This window comes from Haliotis asinina, chromosome 2 (genome assembly GCF_037392515.1).
Source record: "Haliotis asinina isolate JCU_RB_2024 chromosome 2, JCU_Hal_asi_v2, whole genome shotgun sequence".
Lineage (NCBI taxonomy): Eukaryota > Metazoa > Mollusca > Gastropoda > Lepetellida > Haliotidae > Haliotis > Haliotis asinina.
Window position 1 is genome coordinate 86,690,891 of NC_090281.1, and position 21,898 is coordinate 86,712,788.

The 21,898-nt window shown below is 38.7% G+C and overlaps 1 protein-coding gene across 1 annotated transcript in view; it reads right to left on the bottom strand.

Moving 5' to 3' along the window:
- Nucleotides 1-1,248: 1,248 nt before the first annotated feature.
- Nucleotides 1,249-21,898, bottom strand: part of LOC137274516 (uncharacterized) — a 101,122-nt gene continuing 80,472 nt past the window's right edge. The window contains exons 4-9 of the mRNA XM_067807743.1: nucleotides 15,380-15,508; nucleotides 11,268-11,357; nucleotides 10,858-10,983; nucleotides 6,499-6,609; nucleotides 5,297-5,549; nucleotides 1,249-5,045 (exon numbers count right to left, since the gene is read on the bottom strand). Coding sequence (XP_067663844.1) covers nucleotides 4,940-5,045; nucleotides 5,297-5,549; nucleotides 6,499-6,609; nucleotides 10,858-10,983; nucleotides 11,268-11,357; nucleotides 15,380-15,508 — 815 coding nt within the window. The 3' untranslated portion in view covers nucleotides 1,249-4,939. The remainder of the gene's footprint in view (nucleotides 5,046-5,296; nucleotides 5,550-6,498; nucleotides 6,610-10,857; nucleotides 10,984-11,267; nucleotides 11,358-15,379; nucleotides 15,509-21,898) is intronic.

Here is a 21,898-nt window from a genome sequence, read left to right on the forward strand (position 1 = left end):
TGTAGATGACTGGGCTGTGGTGCCCCTTTTCCTTTAAGCAACACGCGACATGATGTCTAAAGACTGGGACATGAAAATAACATCAGTTCATGCCAGCATCCCCTCGAGGTACATTACAGCTTCGTCAGAAGTAATTATAACTGATATTGTTACGACACGCCTTCCATCGAATCTAGTCCAAGACGGTTTGCCCAGCGGGGCGTATCTCACATTTCATAAGGTAGGCTAGCCGTTCTAAAAATTTACAAATACCTAACATGCACAGTGGCAAGACGTCCGACTTCCCAGCTCTGCCACACCTACGTCATGAAACCCAAACATTTTCGGTACTTTATTCAATGAACAGATTATGACAGATTATTCGTATCTGTTCACCAGGTACACCAATCACATATTTCTCTGTTGTCAGTTTCCATGTAATGCTCATTATCATAAACTTGTCAATGAACTCTAAACAAACTCCGGGAGGCGGGGTAGCCTAGTGGTTAAAGCGTTCGCTCGTCACACAGAAGGGGCGGGCTCGATTCTCTACATCGAAACAATATGCGAAGAAAAAATTCTGGTGTCCCCCTCAGTGATAATGCTGGTATAATGCTAAAAGCGGCAAAGATCTGAACTCGCTTACTCTAAATATCCTCCATCTAAAGCACAGCTGATAGCATTTCATCACGGGGCGGTCGTTTATTACGAGAGGTGGTTCAGAGGTGTTTCTTGCAAAACGTACTGGACAGATGTCTTTCCCCAGTGCTTGTCATACTTTAATGAGTCACCCTTCTTTGAACTTTTTGTTTTCACAACGTTGACTGAAAAGACAATACAGACACTATATCGAGACCCCGAGAGTGTGAGTTGTGAAACATATTATATTTGGGATTAGTTTCTCAAGTACACAGCATTACAGACTCAAGTACGTTTGTTGAGCTGAGTCCCCTCCAGAATTCGAACCCATACTCTCAGAATCGGGTAGTCCAGCATATAACTTGACGACTTCCCACTTCACCAATGTGTGCTTCGCTGAAACACTCACGCACCTAATCGCCTGCACACAAAGTCAGCCGCCTAACCCACACAGCCACCGGGACTTCCTAAAAAGTGAAATTCGGACAAATGGTACTCTAGACCACAGACCTTGTGTACCTACAATCATTACAAAGCTTAAAGACTGTAATATTTCAGTCCCCCGACACACTAATCCTTAAAATAAATGGCCAGCCCATGCAACATGGAAAAGATAACACAACCAGATGATATTTTTCAAAAATAATTAACTACTTTATTCAGATATAACATGTAATTGATTAGAAATCTAACCAATCAGAGGCATTATATACAATTTTACAGTACAAATAGAGAGATCCTTTCCGTATCAAGGTAGCACTGTACATGTGTAAATGTGGGCCAGGGGGCCCTGAACCTGTTCGTTAAATCATTCAAGGTGGCCCCCTCTCGTGTTGTCAACTCCATGAGCAGGTAACTCTCAATACTTTCGAAATTGGTAAAATCGTAAACCTGTTCCTGTGCACTTAAATTTGTTTCAAATGGAACAAGCCTATTTCATGTGGATAGAAAGCATAGGTGAAATTGTTTCACTCTCTGGGCATGTGTAGGGTCAACGTGACTGCCATGCAGCTGTAGACAATAAATTTCATGACAAAAGTTAAATACAATACTCCTGACATTTTCAAACCATGCTGTAGAGGTATGTATGTCAAAGCTTACAGCGACCCTACGTGCCCAGCCTCTTAATCAATGTCACTGACACAGAGACAATCTAGAGGGAGCCACCTGGACAAGCTGCTTGGTTATGCCAGTGTTTCACCAGCTGATTGAGGCCACAGCCCCTTTCAAGTATTCCTTAGATTGGTCTTCATCAGTCTGTACAAATTGTCATACAAGAAAAATGTCCATAATCTGATTCCCAAATTACTTCATTTCTAATTTGTCCTTGTTCCCTAAATCATCTGAATTCATTTTAAACAATAACATTCAATAAAAACAGAACAATCTTTCAATAATTTACTGATGACATCACAAAACTAACAAGTAAATCTGATACGCCAGATTCCACTGTGATAATTAACTGTTAATTACTTACAAACATATACCAAAACAGCAGTAACAATAGTAGGAAAATATAAACTGAAGGTCATAACAGTCTGAGCTTGCCACTCTTTTCTTCATTACCTGACGGAGACAACAAATCCATAAAATATTTGGCTCAATCATTAAGATAAACTGAATTTAAATTTCATTGGTAATGTCATCAAAATGTACTTAAGGTGTGATGGCAAATGTTTTCAAGATTCTGTAATTTAAGAGACAAAAGATAAATTACACTGAAATTTTGTATCCCAAATATTGAAGATATCATGTAACCATGAGACAGACTTTGATCTTTCCTATGAGCAAAATTATATTATCAGATGGAGATTTACAAATAACTGAAAGAGACATTTTCAACATACTTTACAGAAGATGAAATCAAACTTGTACCGGGATGAGAATTTTCTGTGAATCCGCAGCATTCTGTGTATTTGATTGCACTGGTGTCATTCATGATATATGCTACAGTATACTGTTACAATTAACACGACACCAAAGATGCCCAGCCCATTTTCCGCTTTTTTTTTCACTCATACTCATTCTCATCCCAGCTTGTACAAAATACAAGTTTGATTTTACCAATTCAAAGTGTTTCTTTTGGACAGGTAAATATCTACAACTGTACCAATCTATAAATATTACCTCTGTGAATCATGTGCGTCATGTGTTTATTGTCTTAGGATGGGTACCAAAACACTAGTATAAGTGTATACTCTGCATATATGTTAACCTTCGTCATTAAGTTGGGGAGGTCTTCATTATAGTGAATTTTCGACCATTGATTCCAGCTCACACTGAACAGCCTGAGCTGGAAAACCAATGATCTGTTGGGGGCAGGCGCGCTGGCTTCTGCATACACTACAGTTTTAAGGCACATCTATGTCATAACTACAGTTGACAGTATCACTCGTCAGAATTCTTCCAGAGTTCAACCAACCCAGACCATCAGAACACTTTCAAATGGACAGCCCTGGCAGTTGATTTACCTAAAAATATACATTTTGTTTGATATCTACATATTTAATGCAGCATTCCACCCATGAAGGCTAAATCTGCCATGGGTATGGGATCAGGTTTGAAACAGGACCATGGGCATCAATGTGAATGTTTGGCGCAAATGGTCATCACATTGACAGATCTGACCCATTGAGCATCACTACTAGCTTTGCCCAAGAACCTGATAGGAACATGCTGGTGATTAGGGACCCCATGTTGTGGGCATACAAAACAGAAGTGTGGTCAAAGCTATCAAAATGAACACAGCATTCTAGAAGATGGGTTGCTGATTTACCTTGGAATGCACAGCAAAACAATGGAAGCCAACTGCAGTAGAAAATCTCACTGCAATGTCAGTGTAAGGACGCAACACAAATTAACATGAAATGGGTCTCTACTTCTGGCAGCAGGCTGCAAGTGATGACCTTCTGACATCGTGGCCATGACACCGCTGATAACTGGGCACATGGTCTTGTTTTATCCTTTTTGCAGCCTCATGCCAAAAAACCAATAAAATCTGTTGGAATAATCAACAATACAACAAGACAACAACTAATATGTTTATAAAAGGTGGTCCACCCAACATCCTGTCAGTGATGAGAGCCTAGGTTACACACTGTCAAACAGTCAACACCACTAAACTCAAATAAAACCAGTAAAACCTCTGCTGCAAGTAAAACAGTAGTGGCAGCAACATATGATTCTTCCTCCAAAAGAACACATCACCGAGGCCTCACATGTCAATACTTCATGACTTCAGACCCAAGCGGGACAAGCCTTCTGATAGGATCAGGCAACCCACATAGCAGTCTAGGGCAAGTCCCATCGTCAACAGGGTTCTACTTATCACACAGTTTGGGGGCAACAATGCCTAGATTGATGTCCACTCGTAAAGGTAAGGGGTCATAGAGTTTCTCATGCCATAATCATCATCTCACACTCACTCGCACATCATTCTTTAACACAGCTACATCTTTCATCCTCTAGCAATCACACGGTCTGATAATGGGTACACACGACTGAGATATTTTGTAATATTTCCATGGTAGGTACTGGCCTTTCAGGGAATATCCCCAGTATGCAAAACTAAACTGATGGAGTGATTTATGGAATGGAAGATGACTTTCAAATCTAACGTTGGCTACCATGGTAACTGACCACTGTCTGCAGAACAGGTTCATCACCAGCTATTGTCAATTCTAAAATAATTGTTTTCCTTTAAAGAGCAACCATTTAACACTATTCAGCTAATACATGAAGTCACTGGTACTGAATAGTGTTGTCCAGAATGGCAGATGCCCATTCCACTGCAATCAGCAAACGGGTCCTTCTGTTGTCATTGGCAACAACAGCACCATAAGAAGGGCATGCTGCCTATATATACAGAAAGCTGCCCAACACAATTGTCAAGACAACTGACGTTCTAGTTCTCTTCATAGCACTCTGAGAGCACTTGGACATCACAGCCTCAGATCCGGAGCAACTAGCATGGTGCTGTTGAGTGTCTGTTCCATCAGTCTCCAGGATCATTGTGACTCCTGCTAGGGCGAGTGTAGACTGTTAGTATCCAAGTTGGCCATCACAAGCACAGAGTTGAGCTCCCATCTCCTTCACCTGTCAGCAGTCTCTGTTCTGGGGCAGGGAACAAGGGGTAGAGTTAAGCTCCCATCCTCAATTACCCTTCCTGCTGCCTCTGTCCTTAGACAGGGAATGAGGTCTGGAGCATATAGAGATCTTCTATCACAGTGGTTGGGTTGCTGGTGTAAGTGCTGGGTTATGATTGGTCAGTGCCAGGCACCGTCACGCTCAGTCAACATGTACACATCAGGTCTGACACACACTAACTATGGCAGTCGATCTCCACTATCCCCTTTGGAACCTCTGCAAACTGATACACAAGTCTTTGCCCATCCACTTTGTTTAGTATTCCTCTTGCATAGTAGTACCTAAAAGATAAACAGAATGAGGTCATTTGAGAAACAAGAAACCAAAAACATCAAAAATAAATAATCGATTTGATAAAGCATCCAGATTCATATGTTTACAGTTCCAGGGTTTTCAGGTTTTGATTTAAGCTGACCTGGAACAAGTTTCAGAGACTAGTATTCACCTCCAAAGATATATTTACCATAACATTAACTAAATATACTGAACAGCATGTAAGGTATGCTTACCAGAAAAATTATGCCAAACTCACCTCAGTGCCCTTCCCATTGTTTCATAGTTCATATCAGGTTTATTCTTGTGCATGCCCCAAAGTTTCGACACCGCCTTCGAGTCAACCAATTTGAAGATTCCCTTTTCCCTGTTTGTCCACTTGATATACCGAGGACATGTTTCGCGATTCTGCAGCAGGGACAGAAGGAACTCCCACAAGTATGTTGTGTTGCCTTCTCGCTTCCTCTTAGGCTGGCTGTTCATTGGGTACTCAGGGTTCTTGGGTTTGCGACCTGCCAAACAATAAGTGTCCCAGTGAGATATATCAAACATACATGTCACATCATGTCTACATTATAATGGCTACCTGTAGAGTCTAAAAATGGATCAGGCAAACAAGTGAATGAGCAACATCCACCCCGTACCTCTAAAATCTCTCATAATTACATGTTGGGATTCATTTCCCAACTGTATTTTCTCCAAACACTATCGGCTTCCTTACAATACATCATCCGAGACACAGTCTATCTGGAGGTGCGTTTTGATTTTTTCATCTTTCAACAGTACTAGGACTTAATATTCTTCAGCTATCACTATCTCATTTCAGGGGTTATTACAAAATGTTTGTGTGTTGTTAAATGCCTCACACAGCAAGATTTCAACTATATGGCAGCAACATATGTCATATTTGGGATTTCACTTTCTTAGTAAATATGACATATGTTGCATTTGACCACTTTCTAAATGGCATCGTGTAATCATATATGGCAGCAGTCTGTAAAAAAAAAAAAAAAAATTTGAAACAGACAATCCAATGATCAACAGCACTGACATCCACATACGCATTATGCATACAATGACGTGTCAACCTTGTGTGGACCCGTGAAGGTCCGGGGTAGAATAGGCCTTCAGCAACCCACAAAAGGTGACAATGCTAGTTGTAAGAGGCGACTAACGGGATCGGGTGGTCAGACTGGCCGACTTGGTTGACACATGTCATCAGCTTCAACTTGCACAGATCAATGGTTATGCTGTTGATCACTGGACTGTCTGATCCAGACTCGATTCTTTACAGGCCGCCGCCATACAGGTGGAATATTGCTGAGTGCGTTGTAAAACTAAACTCATTCACTCACTCAATCCTGTGTGCAGGTCTTACGACAAGTAAAGGTTAATGAGCCACAGGTTGATGAAGCATGAATGTATGACTATGAGACATAAAGCCTTATCAACACGACAAACCTTTTTTGCTTTTGGGTCTGTCTGGAGATGCTGGAGGGGTGTTACTGGGTGAACCTTCACTGCCGGCATGCTGGACTGGTGTGGGGAGAAGGTTGTTCTGATACACGTGGTCTGAAACAATCACATCATTTAGCACTGGGTCGCTTCCTCAACATTGCTTTCACACCTTATTCGAGTGTTTGGATCATGTTCCACACTTATCAGGAAATTATACTTTTAACTAAGAAAACAAATCAATGAAAGTATGTTCATAATTCGCTTTCTATGCAACACAAGTTAAACAACATGGAAAGCTGCTATGGAAAGTGCAGTTGGGTACTGTAGCTGAACTACTTCATGGGCGGCAGGGGTAACCCAGTGGTTAAAGCATTCACTAGTCATGCCATGCCATCCAGGTTTGATTCCCCACATGGGTACAAAACGGGAAGCCTATTTCTGGTGCTCCCCACCATGATATTGCTGAAATGTTGCTACAAGTGGTGTAAACCCCAACTCACTCGCTTACCTATTTTGTGAGAATGACTTATAGCTTCAGACTGAACATATCAGTCATTACTGAAGGTGAAAAATAACAAAACAGATGTGAAGACAAGTGAGTTGTGTTTCTCTCCCTTCTCAGCAAGAATCAAGTGAGGAACATAAAGCAAACAAGAGACTTGTTCACACCTTCTATAAGTTGCCATGGTGTCTGTGTTAACACTGATATGTGCTATGGTATAAGCTCACAAGAATGTTTTGTCCAGGTGAACCCTTGAGCTGCACTCAAGGAAACTAACACTATACAATTCACAAGCCACTCTGCTACCCCATTCCACCATATACAAAGCATGTAAGACTCTAACCACGTAATTCACAATACACAATACTCCCCCTCCACATAGCACAAAGTGCATTCACAAAATACCAAATTGTCCAAATACATAAAACACTCCCACTAACCTCATTCAAACATAGCAACCAGCCACCAAGAGAAAAAATAATATAAATTACCTCATAAAAATCAGAGAAAAGAATCATTACAATCAACCATTGTAGACACCAGCTGGTACCATTATAATTCAATCTAAATTCATTTCCAAAATTGGGAAAATTGCAATCATCTTTTCAAAACCATCCCACCAAAGATCCCATCAACACGATAAAGTTCCTACAAATAATGTATATACGTTTCCGTAAGTGCAATATTAAACTTTTTCTTCCTCCGGGAAGGTACCAGAGCTCCCTCTGATCCTTTCAATGCCTATTGTCTCTCTGTAACTCAACACTACAATTGTGTTCAGTCATAACGCTGACCTCGTTCCAAACTCGCAACATCCACCATCACAGTTGGGTGGGTCAAGTTATAGCCACAATTATGGCAAGTTGAGGAAATGGCCTCCAAATGCCAGATGTAATCGTACACTGTCACAGTGACGTTTCCTTTCCACCACAATAGCACCAGTGAAAAGTTGGATTCTCCACTCACTACAGTGATATTTCCTCCATGCTATTACCTAGTATGTGTAGACAAACACTATATTTCCGTAGTTTCTGCTGTCTCACAATCTAACCTTTTCCTGTCTCATCAGGACCATGTTCAGGCTCCAGTCTTACCCTGGCTTTGTTTGTTCTTACTCAAGCTATATTTCAAGTTATATTATTACCTGGGCTGTGTACTGGCAAATAAATTGCTCTGAAACATACTGCGAGGTACCCGTATCGCGACACGTATTGTGATATTTGGGGATCTTTAGTGTTTGACAGTGAGTGACACTAATTTTGCATGTCAATTCCATATCATCCTCAAGTCCCTAAACATATGTTATGGTTCCGATAACTGCAATCTCTAAATTAGGTTGCAGAGTCATTGATTCGATTTGTTTCTTAATACAATTTACAGTGCTACAGTCCGGAGTTTTGTCAGGAAACGGAAAACATCTGTTGCAAATGAAAGTATGTGTAAATTGTAACTCAAACCATAAAAAAAAAAAAAATCAGGAAAACTTCATATATGTTCTTTAGCCAATATACCAGTTCACAGAAAAAATACTGCAACAGGTATCATAATACTGTCCAACCCTAATTAATACAATATCACAGATTGTTTGGTTTAGTCCTTGTGGCCCTAACATAGCAATATGGAGTATCAGGTTATATATAGATCTGCATGTTGCTAATGGTGAAAACCTACTTCCCACCTTCCTGATATTTCAACAGTTATTTAGTACACTTTTCAGTTTACAAGCTATTTAAAAAATATGTGTAACATAGCAAAACTTGATCGGTTGCAATGCGTGACTTTTTCCAACAAATATTTTTTATGGGAAGGCACTTTTCATCAATATGACAGACGGTTAATATATTCTGTTTTACTTTCATGGCAAACATAAACAAGGAATTTTAAGTCACTGAGCACGTTAAAGTCCAGGTTTGTTAACCTCTGGAGTTTTCATATCACAAAGCAGGCAATATGTTATTTGGGTCTGTCCAGACAGTCGCCATATAGTTTGAACTGTGGCCTTCACACCGAACTGCACTTGTTGAAACTAAACGTACACACCAACAACCTATTCATCTACCACGTCAGTCAGAACACAAAACAAATTTGGTTCCACTCATACAGACTGTGGAAGCAGATTTTAGTACGAGATAATATTTAATATTTCAGCCGTTACTGCAATAATGCATCACGTCTCTGTAAATTTACTTGCTAATTTTGTTTACAAGATGCCACTAAACATATCATGGCAGCATATGGTATGAATTACACCAGGCTCTCTGATCAGTTCAGTTTCTGGGACACTGGCTGATGTCATCAAAAATGTCTGACAAACATTTTTGAAATGGAGAAAATATGTAGTGTCAAAACATGGATGGACTCATGAAAATGTCCAAATATTATTTGTTTCTGACACGTTTACTGACTGTTAGGACAGCCATATCAACCTGTGTTTGTGGTCCATTTCTTATGTCAGCATATGGTGCTGTGTGCCACCTACAACATCCGCTGTAGCCACCTACTGTGCTACCCTCACATCTGCTGTCGCTACCAACTGTGTTATTACGCAGATCTTATGTTAGCCACAAGTACTGATACCTGTTGGACAAGGTGTCAAAACACTGGTGAATTGTCAAAATAAGTCAGTTTCAAAGACCCTTGTCATAGCATTAACCTTAAAAGTTGAAAATTTAGGCAGTTTAAAATTAGATTCAAATAGAAGCATATCACTTTTAAATACTGATTAATAATTTCTAACCTGTGATGCAAATAGTTTTTACCAATTAACAGGCATTTCTTTCAGGGCTGTGGATCATTTAACAATAAATTAAAAAATCTATAGTTACACTAAAGGTTACAAGACACTAGAAATGGTGTTACATATAGCAAGGGTAGTCAAACATTGGCAAACATAAACAGTTGACACATCATTTCAGTGTGAGGTCATATGTTCAGTTGAATTACAATTACGTCTCCGTCCGCAAACCCTCTACCTGCAATAATTACATACCACATCTCGGCACATTGCCTAATAAAATGCAATCTAGAGAGAGTCACTAGAGAGCAATCTTCAAACTCTTCAATCCTTATCTCATACAAAGGAAAGCCTTAACAGTCTTAAATCAATTTCACTTCATGTTCATAAAACTAGGTTTAAGCCCACATATATTTTTACCTAAGTGAGCCGAAAATACAGAATATGGATCTTCACTGGAATATTTACTCAATATATTATGACAGCTTAAAAAGTACTATGATTAATAGGTATGTAGGCTAGTAAAAAAAAAATTCATTATCTATAGACAATTACACTAAAAATACTATGACTAATGGGCAATTAACAGTTAAATAGGCATGTAGACTGATAATGCTATGATCAATAGATATGAAGGCAAACAACACAATCTTTAATAAGTAAACAGGCTCAAAATTTACTTACATTAATAGATAAATTGGTGAACAATTCCGACAACAGCTAATAAAACTCAGTAACACTACTATGCTCAACAGACATAAGGTAATATTAATATTATGTATGTAGGTTAACAATATCAGTTGGTATGTAGGCTAACAATAACATGATAAAGTATGTAGGCTAACATATATGGTAACAATACAATGTGAAATGTAACCATCAACAATGTATCAAACAAAGGTATCTATGCTAAATATATGTTACATGTAACCAACAATACTTATCATAGAAATACATGTAAACTAAAACTACAATGTTAAATGTAATGGACTTGTATTTAAGCTGTGTTATGCATAACCAACAAAACTATTTAGGGAATACAAGTTCACAATATCTCTGTCTACTAACAATTCAGATTCATTAGTTAGGTTGTTTAAGAACACTGATATAGGTGGGATAAACTTACCCGGTCTCATGGCGATATGTGTAGCTGTGTTGAAGTGTGCGGGTAGGGGCTGGTGTGCTGGGGGGGGTTGGCAGTATGGGGGGATGAACGGACTGGGGCCAGGTACTGGGGGACTTGGGATGAATGCTGCAAAATACATAAAACAATTCATCAGTTATGTTTCTATACCAAGGCAAATTAATTACTCATGTTGAAACAGCAAAGCAAATTAAATATTACATTTGTAATTACTTCAGCCATATGATGAAGGCTGAATGAACAAACAAATGATTACTACGAAAGTATGCTGACACGATTATGGAAATGCAGAGGCAATGGCAATGTAGACGTAAAGAAGTCAACTCATTGATGCTGCACCTTCATAAATGTCAATTAAAGATGGGTTTAACACTTATAAGGTTACTACTTACTGTAAGAACCGTGTAGTCTCATTTTTATGTCATCGGAGTTGCTGTCAATATCTGAGACACCACTGTCGGCAGGACTGGGAGGCAAAGAGGCTGCAAAATACATCATCAAATTTATTTATTGGTTCATTAGTATTCTTGATTTGAAATGGAGGTGCCTTATTTCAGGTACATACTGTATTTGCATCAAAATAATTATCGTGAAGAGAAAGAAGTTCAGCATCAACATTTACTGAGTCTAGTGAAAATGTAATTATTGGGTTGTTTCATATGCAAACCTTTTGCTTTCCTCATGAAATGTAAAAATTTAAAATAATCATTTTGACTGTCTACTCAGCTGAATGTAACGTAACTGTACTCTTAAAAAGAAATATCCATAAACAGAACTTTGGAGAACATCACAATCAGCAGATCTTGTTGTCCAACAAATTCATCACCAAAACAATACACTGCATTCAGTCGTTTCATAAATGAATAAAAACTGTACCAAACTTATGGATGTATGTCAACAGATTCACCTGTCAACCCACACGGATGAATATTTAACATAAATGTAAAATAGGTTCACTGAATTTACATATTCAGTATTTCTATCAATTAATCTCTCGGAAGCTCAACAAGCACATCAGGGCTGAGGTTGCTCAGTACTTCTAAACATTTGATAAGCATACACTTGTTTTATACTGACCAATCAAAACAATCATGTTCAGGTGTGGTCCTTAAAAAACTTTAGCAGTATATTACACAACTTTATCATGGACTGTGAATATCATGGGCAAAGTCATGGTGTTAACTCTTGACAGGTTAATGGTCATACGATGGGTGCTGGCAAGAGTACTCAGCCTGCAGCCTGCAATAATCTGATCGATTATGTTGTTTACAAACAGATGACAGGTGCTTGCAACGATCAGTAGTCATGACAATTCTGGTACTGTGACTCCATGTCAGAGGGTGCAGGGGCTTGTTTGTGAGCTTCTCATTGGCTGTTGAGATGGCGGGTATTCAAACATGTGAATCTGCCTGTTCTTCCTGACTTGGCGAGTTGAGGTCCACGTGACACAGGCATTTCCATGGCAATTCCACACAGACGAGGCGGGGAGTACAGGAGCTGCACTTGGTGACACAGCAACAGTAATGGAGGAAATGCTACGCCAGACATTTAGCAACAGACTTGTGCGGCAGATCACAGTTTGAGCATAAGGTTTGCATGGATTCAACATACAAATCCATAATTAAACACAGCCGAGCAAACATGGTCGCCAGCCTGTAACACAAGGCAATGCAGGCTGGGACGTTTGGTCTCATCGTGTATCCTAGCTATGCTAACACTGCAAATTGATGCGGTGATTTCTGCATGGTTGTCATGCCTCCCCCGCACTGGCAACATACTGAACACTCATCATGTCATGCCCAGAGTTAGCTCTGTCATGTCAACCCTAAGCACCAGATGTACAGTACTTCATCTCAGTTTGTAGTGTATCTTGCTGCTCCCAAAACCTTCCTCTAACTAGAATTCTTAAACCTGTCCTTACACGGCATATTGGGGAGTAGCCTAGTGCTTAAAGGATTCACTCGTCACACTGACGACCCTGGTTCAATTTCCCACATGGATACAATGTGTGAATCCCCTGTCTTGTGTCCCCTGCTGTAATATTACTAAAAGCGGCGTAAAACTAAAACTCCTTAACTCACTTGTCCTTACACAGTATCAGTTACTTGTACATACATTTCAAAACTGAACAAGCAAGTGTATCACTTTGGCAGTTAATCTGTAATTTTACCCAAAACTCTTTATTGAAAATTGGTGTGTATCCAAAAAAAGTCGGGACACATACTCATGGAAACGAATAAGGTTAACAAATGAAACAACACACCATTGCTCTATTTCCAGAATTTCACCTACAGTGCACTACAAACCTTGTAAAGACACCTGGAAAATATAATGGAACACGTCTACTTTCATGTGTTCCCTTATTCATTTCCATGAGTACATAAGCTATTATTCACAAAATAATACCATACTCATTAATGTGTATTAAGGTAAAATATTCTAAGCATAATTTAACGTTCCTATTTCCAAAATATGTCAATCCCATCAGTATTTACATACATTTCATCGGGATTAAGCTATAATATTTGTTTGGTCAGTGTATAGCAGAATTTTATAATTTCAACTATTTCTCAACTAAAATTCCAAATGAGTGGAACACATGTTGCATCTCATGATAGATTCATATATTAGGGTGAGTGAGTTAATATATAACGTCACATCAGCCATTTCAGCCATATCGTGACGGTCATATATCAGGTCTATTTCTACACTCTATTGGTAACCTGTCAATGCAGAGCGCTATCATGATATGTAGCTTTATTCCCTACTGAGGTGTAAAGAGCTGTATCATCATCATCATAATGTGTATGAATGCAGACTGCAAGCCCTTGTGCTCGCAAAATGTTCTGTACTTTCAAACTGCTATTGAAAGCCTGCTTTTCACGCCACCCTGATCCTGAATTGTAGCTTGAATTCATATCTGAATAAGGTAGGATATTTAGGAAAGCCCTTAAAAAACAGATTCAGTTGAAAGGAAAAATGAAACGAGAATATATTTCCAGTTCTATATATAGCGGTTATCTATAACTATTATTTTGACCTGTATACATTCTTGACCCAGTAGTTTTGTGCTTAGTATTAAGGTTATGTTAAAGTACACGTTACACTGCCTCTCAATTTAATCTGGAAAAAAAATGGTTTGCCAAACATGTAGGCTTTCTTTATGTTTAAAGCAAAACATCTAGTGACCAATCTTACAGGATATAAGACACCACAGGTGCAAATCAAGAACTAATTTCTCAAATAAAGCCAAAACTGACAAACTCAACCTCGTGACAACTATCTACTATAAACAGTGATCAGGAAAATACATTTTCAGTACTTTTGACTACTTGTTTTTGAGAAAAGAAAATCACAGCACACATATCAATTTCAGCGTTCCCTTTAAGACAGCACAGAGGCAGTCACAAGGCCAGTATCTGTTACTGCAAGAGATAGAGGTCTGCACCCTTTCTCTTCAAACGTTCGTAGCCCTGAGAATCCTTACCTTTGATGATAGCCAATGTGGTAAGAATGGGCTTAACAAGCTTGTAGGAATTAAAAAGTTTCCAGAATAGCTAGCCTGGTAGCAACAGGCCATAAATACTGTTTCCACAGGTTGGTGATACAACTTATATGTGAATAGCAAGACTGTTTCATGGACAGGACTGCTGTCTTTGTTCCAATAACTTTGTCTTCTATAGCATGTCCTGCATCTCAGCATCTGGACAATTGTTTCCAGTAGCCTGGAACATGATGCATGCACAGAGACTAGGTTCTCATATCAGGTCAGGGAACCAGTTGAAGCGACGAGAGCCCAATGTAGCCCAAGACCACTGAGGTAGGGTGAATAAGTACTTTTTAATGCCCCTTTAAGCAAATAATCTAATGACATCACTGCTAGGGACTTTGGAAATAGGATTCAGATACCACACAAATATAGGGAATCTACCTGAGTCTTCAGTTTGACAAGTGAATGCTTTAGCCACTAAGCTGCCCCATTATGAGGTGAACATAACTAAAAATGTGTTATGTCTATGGTTGTGTTGTGTTGTATTTTAGTGCAGATATCATGACCAAATGGTGCGACAGATTATAAGCTATGTAACCCTGATTTCCATGTCATGTGACAAGTGGATGTTGCTATAGCGTAGAAGGGTGTGAAAGTAGACAGAAAGGAGTTACATAGTGCGTAAGTGACATACATTGAACATGACAAACTGCGTGAGTAAGTCTAGTTGTATGCTTTACTCAGCAATATTCCAGCTACATGGTGACGGTCTGAAAATAATCTGGAAAGTCTGGAAAGACAATCCAGTCATCGAGAGCATGAGCATCGATCTGTGAAACTGGGAACTGATGACATGTCAACGAAGACAGCAAACCTGAAGACCTGATCCTGTTAGTTGCACGACAAGCATAGTCGCCTTTTGTGGCAAGCATGCTGAAGATCTCTTCTACCCCAGATCTTCACTGGTGGACAGTCAGATTGATTGACAAAGAGATGTAATAGTGGGCTACTCACGCTGCTGATCATGCAGGATCCCCTGGAGAAAGGTCTTGCTCTCCATGCTGTTAGTCGGAGAATCCATGCTAAGCAATGCCTCTGCTGCCACCTGGCGGCCATTCTTCTGTTGCTGTTCACAAGCATCCACTGAAATATAAGAACAAGAGTTAAGAAATACTGAAACATCATTCAAATAGTACTAAACAAACTCAAAGTGAATCTTTAGCAATCATATTCTTGACATTTCGTACAAGCATGTCCAGCATCAATAATATGGTATTTGGTATACATTCAATTAAATAAATTTATTTAATCTGCAGTTGAAATTTGGTTAATGAATTTGTGAATTCATTTGTGAAATATAGAATTTGAGAAGTTCACTAAATGTAGTTGGTATTTTCTGCAATGTATTTGAAAAAATCTCATTCTTAAACAGAACCACTCTACTCCCAATAGTTTGTCAAGTTCAGGGTCATAACCAGAAGAGCATCTAAAAATACACTATCAACTATTGACATGAAATTCATTTCTGCTGGAATGCCAAGTGGCACACATTGTTACCACAAGACAAAACATTTATCAAGAGCAGTATCAGTGACCAACATTGCCCTACATTGCCCAGCAACCTGCCAGTACATTGCCAACGGAAACAATCATTTTGGGACGTTTTGTGGTCATTCTTACTACCTATCATTTCTCACTAACATCACGTTATATTAACAAAGTGTAACTTAAATTTGGATCAGAGGAGAGCACATATCATAACAACTCAACTGTATCTTGTGTGATGCAACACTGTGCTGTCACAAACATTATCTGCAACACCACACACACAATCAAGGAAGTATCATTTCCTTAACTGTGTCATCTTCAATATGTGGACTTCAGAAATATTTTGATCTATATTACTATTCACAATTCCTAATGCTATAATCGATATTTCCTATACCTTTCTAAGATTAAAGAAGGTGATAATGTGTGTGGACTTAGATTCTTCAGTATATGGCTGAAATAATTTCAATCCAATGTGAAATACATACCCATACTCACTCATTAAGATTAAAGATCAGCCATTTCCTACATATCACTACAGCTTGTGCCATGGCACAGTAATCTTAAACAACAGAATGGTTTGAACTTTAACAAATAGAGATATATTGGTAACAAAATGGAAAAGATGCGTTAAATAGATGCAAAATTAACACAAATAGTAATATTTAAAGAATTACAGCTTCACGAACAATGTTAACATTCATGAGATAAAAAGGTTCCTGTAACTTGTGCTGTCACCAAGGCTAGCTTTGTTACAGGAAGTCATTAAACATCACACTAACACTTTACTATTCCCTCGTCTCCCCATAACAATCACATAGCTGCATGACTGCCACACATATAGCCAACATCAGCCATCGCTTCCATGATCCTGGCATCAATTAAAACGGTAGCCTTCCATTGTACAATATTGATCAGACCAGTAATGAAAAGGTCAAGGTTGTGTGTTACATATTCCGTTTCTGATATCTACAATCTAATATCTATCCTAGCAACGTGTGACATGACGTCATGAACACAACATGTCTCTAGGCTGTTCGAGATACACTGTCATGCACAGATGCTTCCCAACTGTTATATCCTGGTCGGGATATACAGCTCTGATGTGAGCTATATCTGACATATGGCGGCATTGTGGCTACTATGTATGTAACGATCTGGTGGATCTTAGAGGCTGAAGATAATCAATACGCTGTTCAAGGAGCTATATCCATCCATGGCAATGACCTAAAACGTACTTTTGAAAGTGACACAAATGGACCAGCCAGGCAATAATTACCGTAGTTGTTAAAGACAAATGTACTTAAATATTCACACAATATTTCTACAAAATATTACTTAGTGAATACTTGCTCTCTCTACCAGAATTATTTCCTGTTTGTGGTGTGGGTGGGTTTGTTGGATCATGGCACTTATTTGAACTGTTCCAGATACAGTATAACAAACATGAAGGCACTTGTATTACTTGATTACTTTCTCCTACAAAACATGACTTGTGATGATACTAAATATCAAGATTTAGTGTCACCTTACACAACTTTCCTTACTGTACACCAAAAAAATAATATAACTGAGATATATATTTCGTGTTTATTTTGGGGTCTTTACAGGAACAAACCATAACGAAACTTAACACTCCACACAAACAGAAGTGAACTGTGTACTCTTGATCTGTTGCTGATATAACCATATATAATATGGAATATTTATGTCAGCTAAGACAGGAGTGTGACTGTGCAATCTTAGGTCACCACAAAGTCATATCACGGGATCCAGAACTTGGCCATCTGCCCAGACAGGTAGATAATCGCCATAGTGGCACAGGTTACAACTTGCACGTTACCAGGCAGGAAAGTCATACGAGGAACAACAACTATTTCCTCTTCCTTCCATAAAGCCTACACAATCCCTCTAAGGGTAGACTGAGCCCGCCCAACACTTGTCAAACTTTCACTATCTATACCCTATATATATCTACATCCAGCCCTGGACAAACAAGCTGCTGATAGCCTAAATAGTCAAGTCCCTTAGAGCTGTAAGTTTGTACCTTGGTCATCAAGAAAAGTAGGTCAAACTCAAATCTACAGATAATGTGTTATGACTAAGCATGGGTGCGTTGCAACGCATAATAGGAAAACTGTATAGATGACAGTCTGGTGGAAGTTACTGATAAAGACTTGAATATATTTCCACATGATAAGCAAGATAAATGGGAAGTAAAAAGACTATCTGTCTATATTTCACAAAGCCTTAGAATGTTTTGTGTAAGTTGAACATGCATGATGATGACATGAGTAGAACTAAACATGAAAAATACCTGGATGTATTTATATATTTTACAACAGAAAACTTTGGTCAAAGTGGAGTGCAAGAGGCGAGAAATGATGAATATTTGTTTTGTAATCATGACGAAAAGACAAAGGTATCATTTTCTTTCATGGAAACTAGCATTAATGTTTTTTAATGTAGAAATAAAAGCAGAAAATGTTCTCTTTTCTGAAAAAAAGGAAAAAAAGGAAGAAAGAAAGAAATATCATGTATTAAATTTTCTGCTCATATTTATAGCATACCTGCTGTCATAGCAACCACGATTCTCAAACACTACATCTTTTCCCTTGTTAATGACTTCCATTAGTCACCATTACAACAAATCTTACTATCCTCAAATGAAAAAAAGTAACAACTTATAATGTGAATAACAACTTCAAAAGTGGAAACTGTAACTGTCATCTTGCTACAAACTGAATCCAGGGAAATCTCAGTCTTGATGATTACTGAAACCAGCTATTTTTAGCAACAACATCCCTTCTCAGAATCTCTTTGAGGCAGCTTGTAAGAAAGCACCTGACGCAAGTACGAAGGATCTGACGGCAATGGCGTAAACAAACTGAACTCAGTAACCTCCTCAGTGTTCCCCACGTGGTGCAGACTTTCTACAGACACAAGCCCGGAATCAACGTCAACTCACTTAAGATGCTGCTCAGGTCCATTGTTTGAGAAACTATCGGGAAGTAGCTAAGAGTAAATGTTGAAGGTTGTCACAGTGCTCGTCGCACTGGGCTCAGGAGATTGCCGTCGTCAGCGACTCAGTTCTACACTCTGCCTCTACAAACATCCATGATGTAGCAGAATACTGCACTCAACATCAGTTTGAACCACAAACAAAACTGCTGTGTTTCTTTGTCAAATTCTCTTCATGAACGACGATAACGATTTGGACATTTTTCTAAACTTCTGTTCAATAAGAAACAATAGCTTACGGACAGCATGAGCAATAACAAGCTATTCAAAATTTGACTAAATAAAGAAAAGTAACAATGAGACAGATATTATCCATATTTTCATAAAAGTCATTAAATGTATCAAACTGGATCTAGTTCAGATGAAAAAATATAGCATCCATACTTCTCAGGAGTCCGATCATCATCTATCCATACTTCCTTCACATATAATTTGTTGTGCGTTCTTGTTTCAACAAATGGCTCGTGGTACATCTATAATACACATTCATTTTTCTTCTTCTTCTTTTGCGCTCTCCTTTAAAACAACTAACAGCAATAACATCAGTATTTCCTGAAGCTAGCAACATAACACTTTCAAAAATTTACGAACAAGTCTTACCAAACCAATTAGACAACAAGGAAATGAGATCCAATTATAACACATCCTGCAGCCTTGAGATCTTAGCCAAGTCACAGTGACCTTCAATAAATGAGGAAATAAGAGGTGGAGCTACATGTCCCAGGTCTACCAACTAGTTAACAGTGACAAGTCATTCCGCTACTTCCTTGTGGGGGGCTCAATACCAGCCCATGACTACTTGGGGGTTTGTCTTCCACATCACTATCACAACGATGACAGACATCAACTGGTACAGGAGGAAACAGATTGACTGCTCTGGAGTAACACTTGTTGAGGAACTAGGGTCACTACTTGTTTGTTTTTACAAGTGGCAGATTCAGCCTGTCCTTTACCATGGGAGTACATAAGGAAGGAAGACACTGTGTTATCTTATCACAACAGAAGCTAAAGGGATTAAAATATCAAAAAAGAGTTTGTTTCATGATGTCATTAAAATTCAGAAAAGGACAAGATCTCTGAAACATCACTACAAACAACAAAATGTTGGTGACAAACTCTGGAAAGGAGAAGAACAATGAAACATCATTACAAACAATTAAAAATTTACTCATAGATGTTTCATGTTTACATAAGATAGTGAGTGAGTGAAAGGCCTCTACTCTACAAATTTTACAACCGGGAATATTCCACTAATGTCCTGGTTTCTGCATGCAGTGAAGTCTAGACATATAAACTACGGGCAGCTATCACAGTATACAATCTATAACAGCCCCTCAAACTGGTACATTAATGGTGATCACTTTACCTTCATTTTACACACTAAAACATTAAGAGATTACAAGCAAACATGCAAGTCCTTACACAAGCGAACATATATGAAGAATGCTGGCAGCTAGGATTTTTTTGTAAAGTTTAATTTTTCCCATATCAATCTTTGTCAATCACTACTGCGTTTAATTTGCAAAGAGGATTGTAATCAAATGGTAATGAACACTGAATGAGATATGTTGGTTTCTGACTTTTTTCAGATACAAAGAACAATGTAATTTACAACAGTACCATCTCTCCCACATTGATAATATATGTCAACTTCTATTTTAAAACCAACAAACAACACTATGCAGAAAAAAACATCAATTCTTTGTTTCTACATAAATCTTCAATACTGACTCATTCTCTATGATCAGGACATCATACTGCCTTAACATCCTATGGTGTTAATCCAGCAAGTATTGTTCAACAATTGCCATAAATCCTCGTCGACATAGTGATGAAGCACCGGGTTACACGCGGTTGGGTTGTACAACAATTGTTGTCACACATTCAAGGGCAATCTGTCATTGAAACAGAGCCCATATAATGGTCACACGTGATTGAGCAGCCTGCTGGGATGGCTAAGGACAAGAGGATACAGGAAATGACATAACAGCTACAAGTGAAGGATAACTTGAGGACGTATTTAATGAGGAGCCTGAGGTGATGAAGGTATGCTATCCTTTCTTTTAAGGACATTCAGCCTCAGGTCAGGGACAATTGTCAGGAAGCCGCAATACTCTATCGAGCATCTCAATCAAGGAGAAAGGTTGTCAAGAAGCTATCACCACCATCAAACATCTCAATCAACTGACTGACAAGTGGTCTAACCTGATTGAAGTCCTGTCAAATTTGACATCTTGTTACTCATAAACTGAAAGCATGGTTTAGTAAGAAGGAAAACACACTGAAAAATCACATCAATAGTACTGAAACACATACACGCCTAAACAACACACTCAAACAGTCTACACTACTAAAATCATGCTGAGGATAGGTGGAGTATCAGCTTATGAATCTACATCAAGCCCAACTGAAGTCTACTTTATGAAGAAGGGAGCAAGCACCTGCTTTAGAAGTTTTTTCTGGCCTGTATCACCAAGTCGCACCTTGCAATGTCCTGCAATGGAGCCCTACACAAGCATACCACACTGCTCACGTTACCCAGGGACACAAGGAAGTATATTAACACCACTCAAGAATTATTTCCGCCTGCTAATGATATTCAGGGTAGCTGTTAAACTGGAGGCTGTATTTACTCAGCAAGCAAACAAACATTACCTGACTGCTGAGTGACCCTCACTTCCTGTAATCACACATCCCCCATCCCTCAAGGATCTACCCCCAACTCATGCATATTTACCTTTATTTATTTTTTTAATAATAATAAAAAGAATCCCCTCAAGCCATTATCTCAAAATGCGTCAATGGAGATATATTCCAAACTTCCTCAGGTTACCTTCACAACCTCATCAAACAAACAATTAGCGATTTCACTGCAGATGACTCCCAGCTGAAATAGGAGGTTGATTGGATCTTATTGCACACTGAGACAGGTTTTATTAATGGTACACAAATAGGACACTTTTC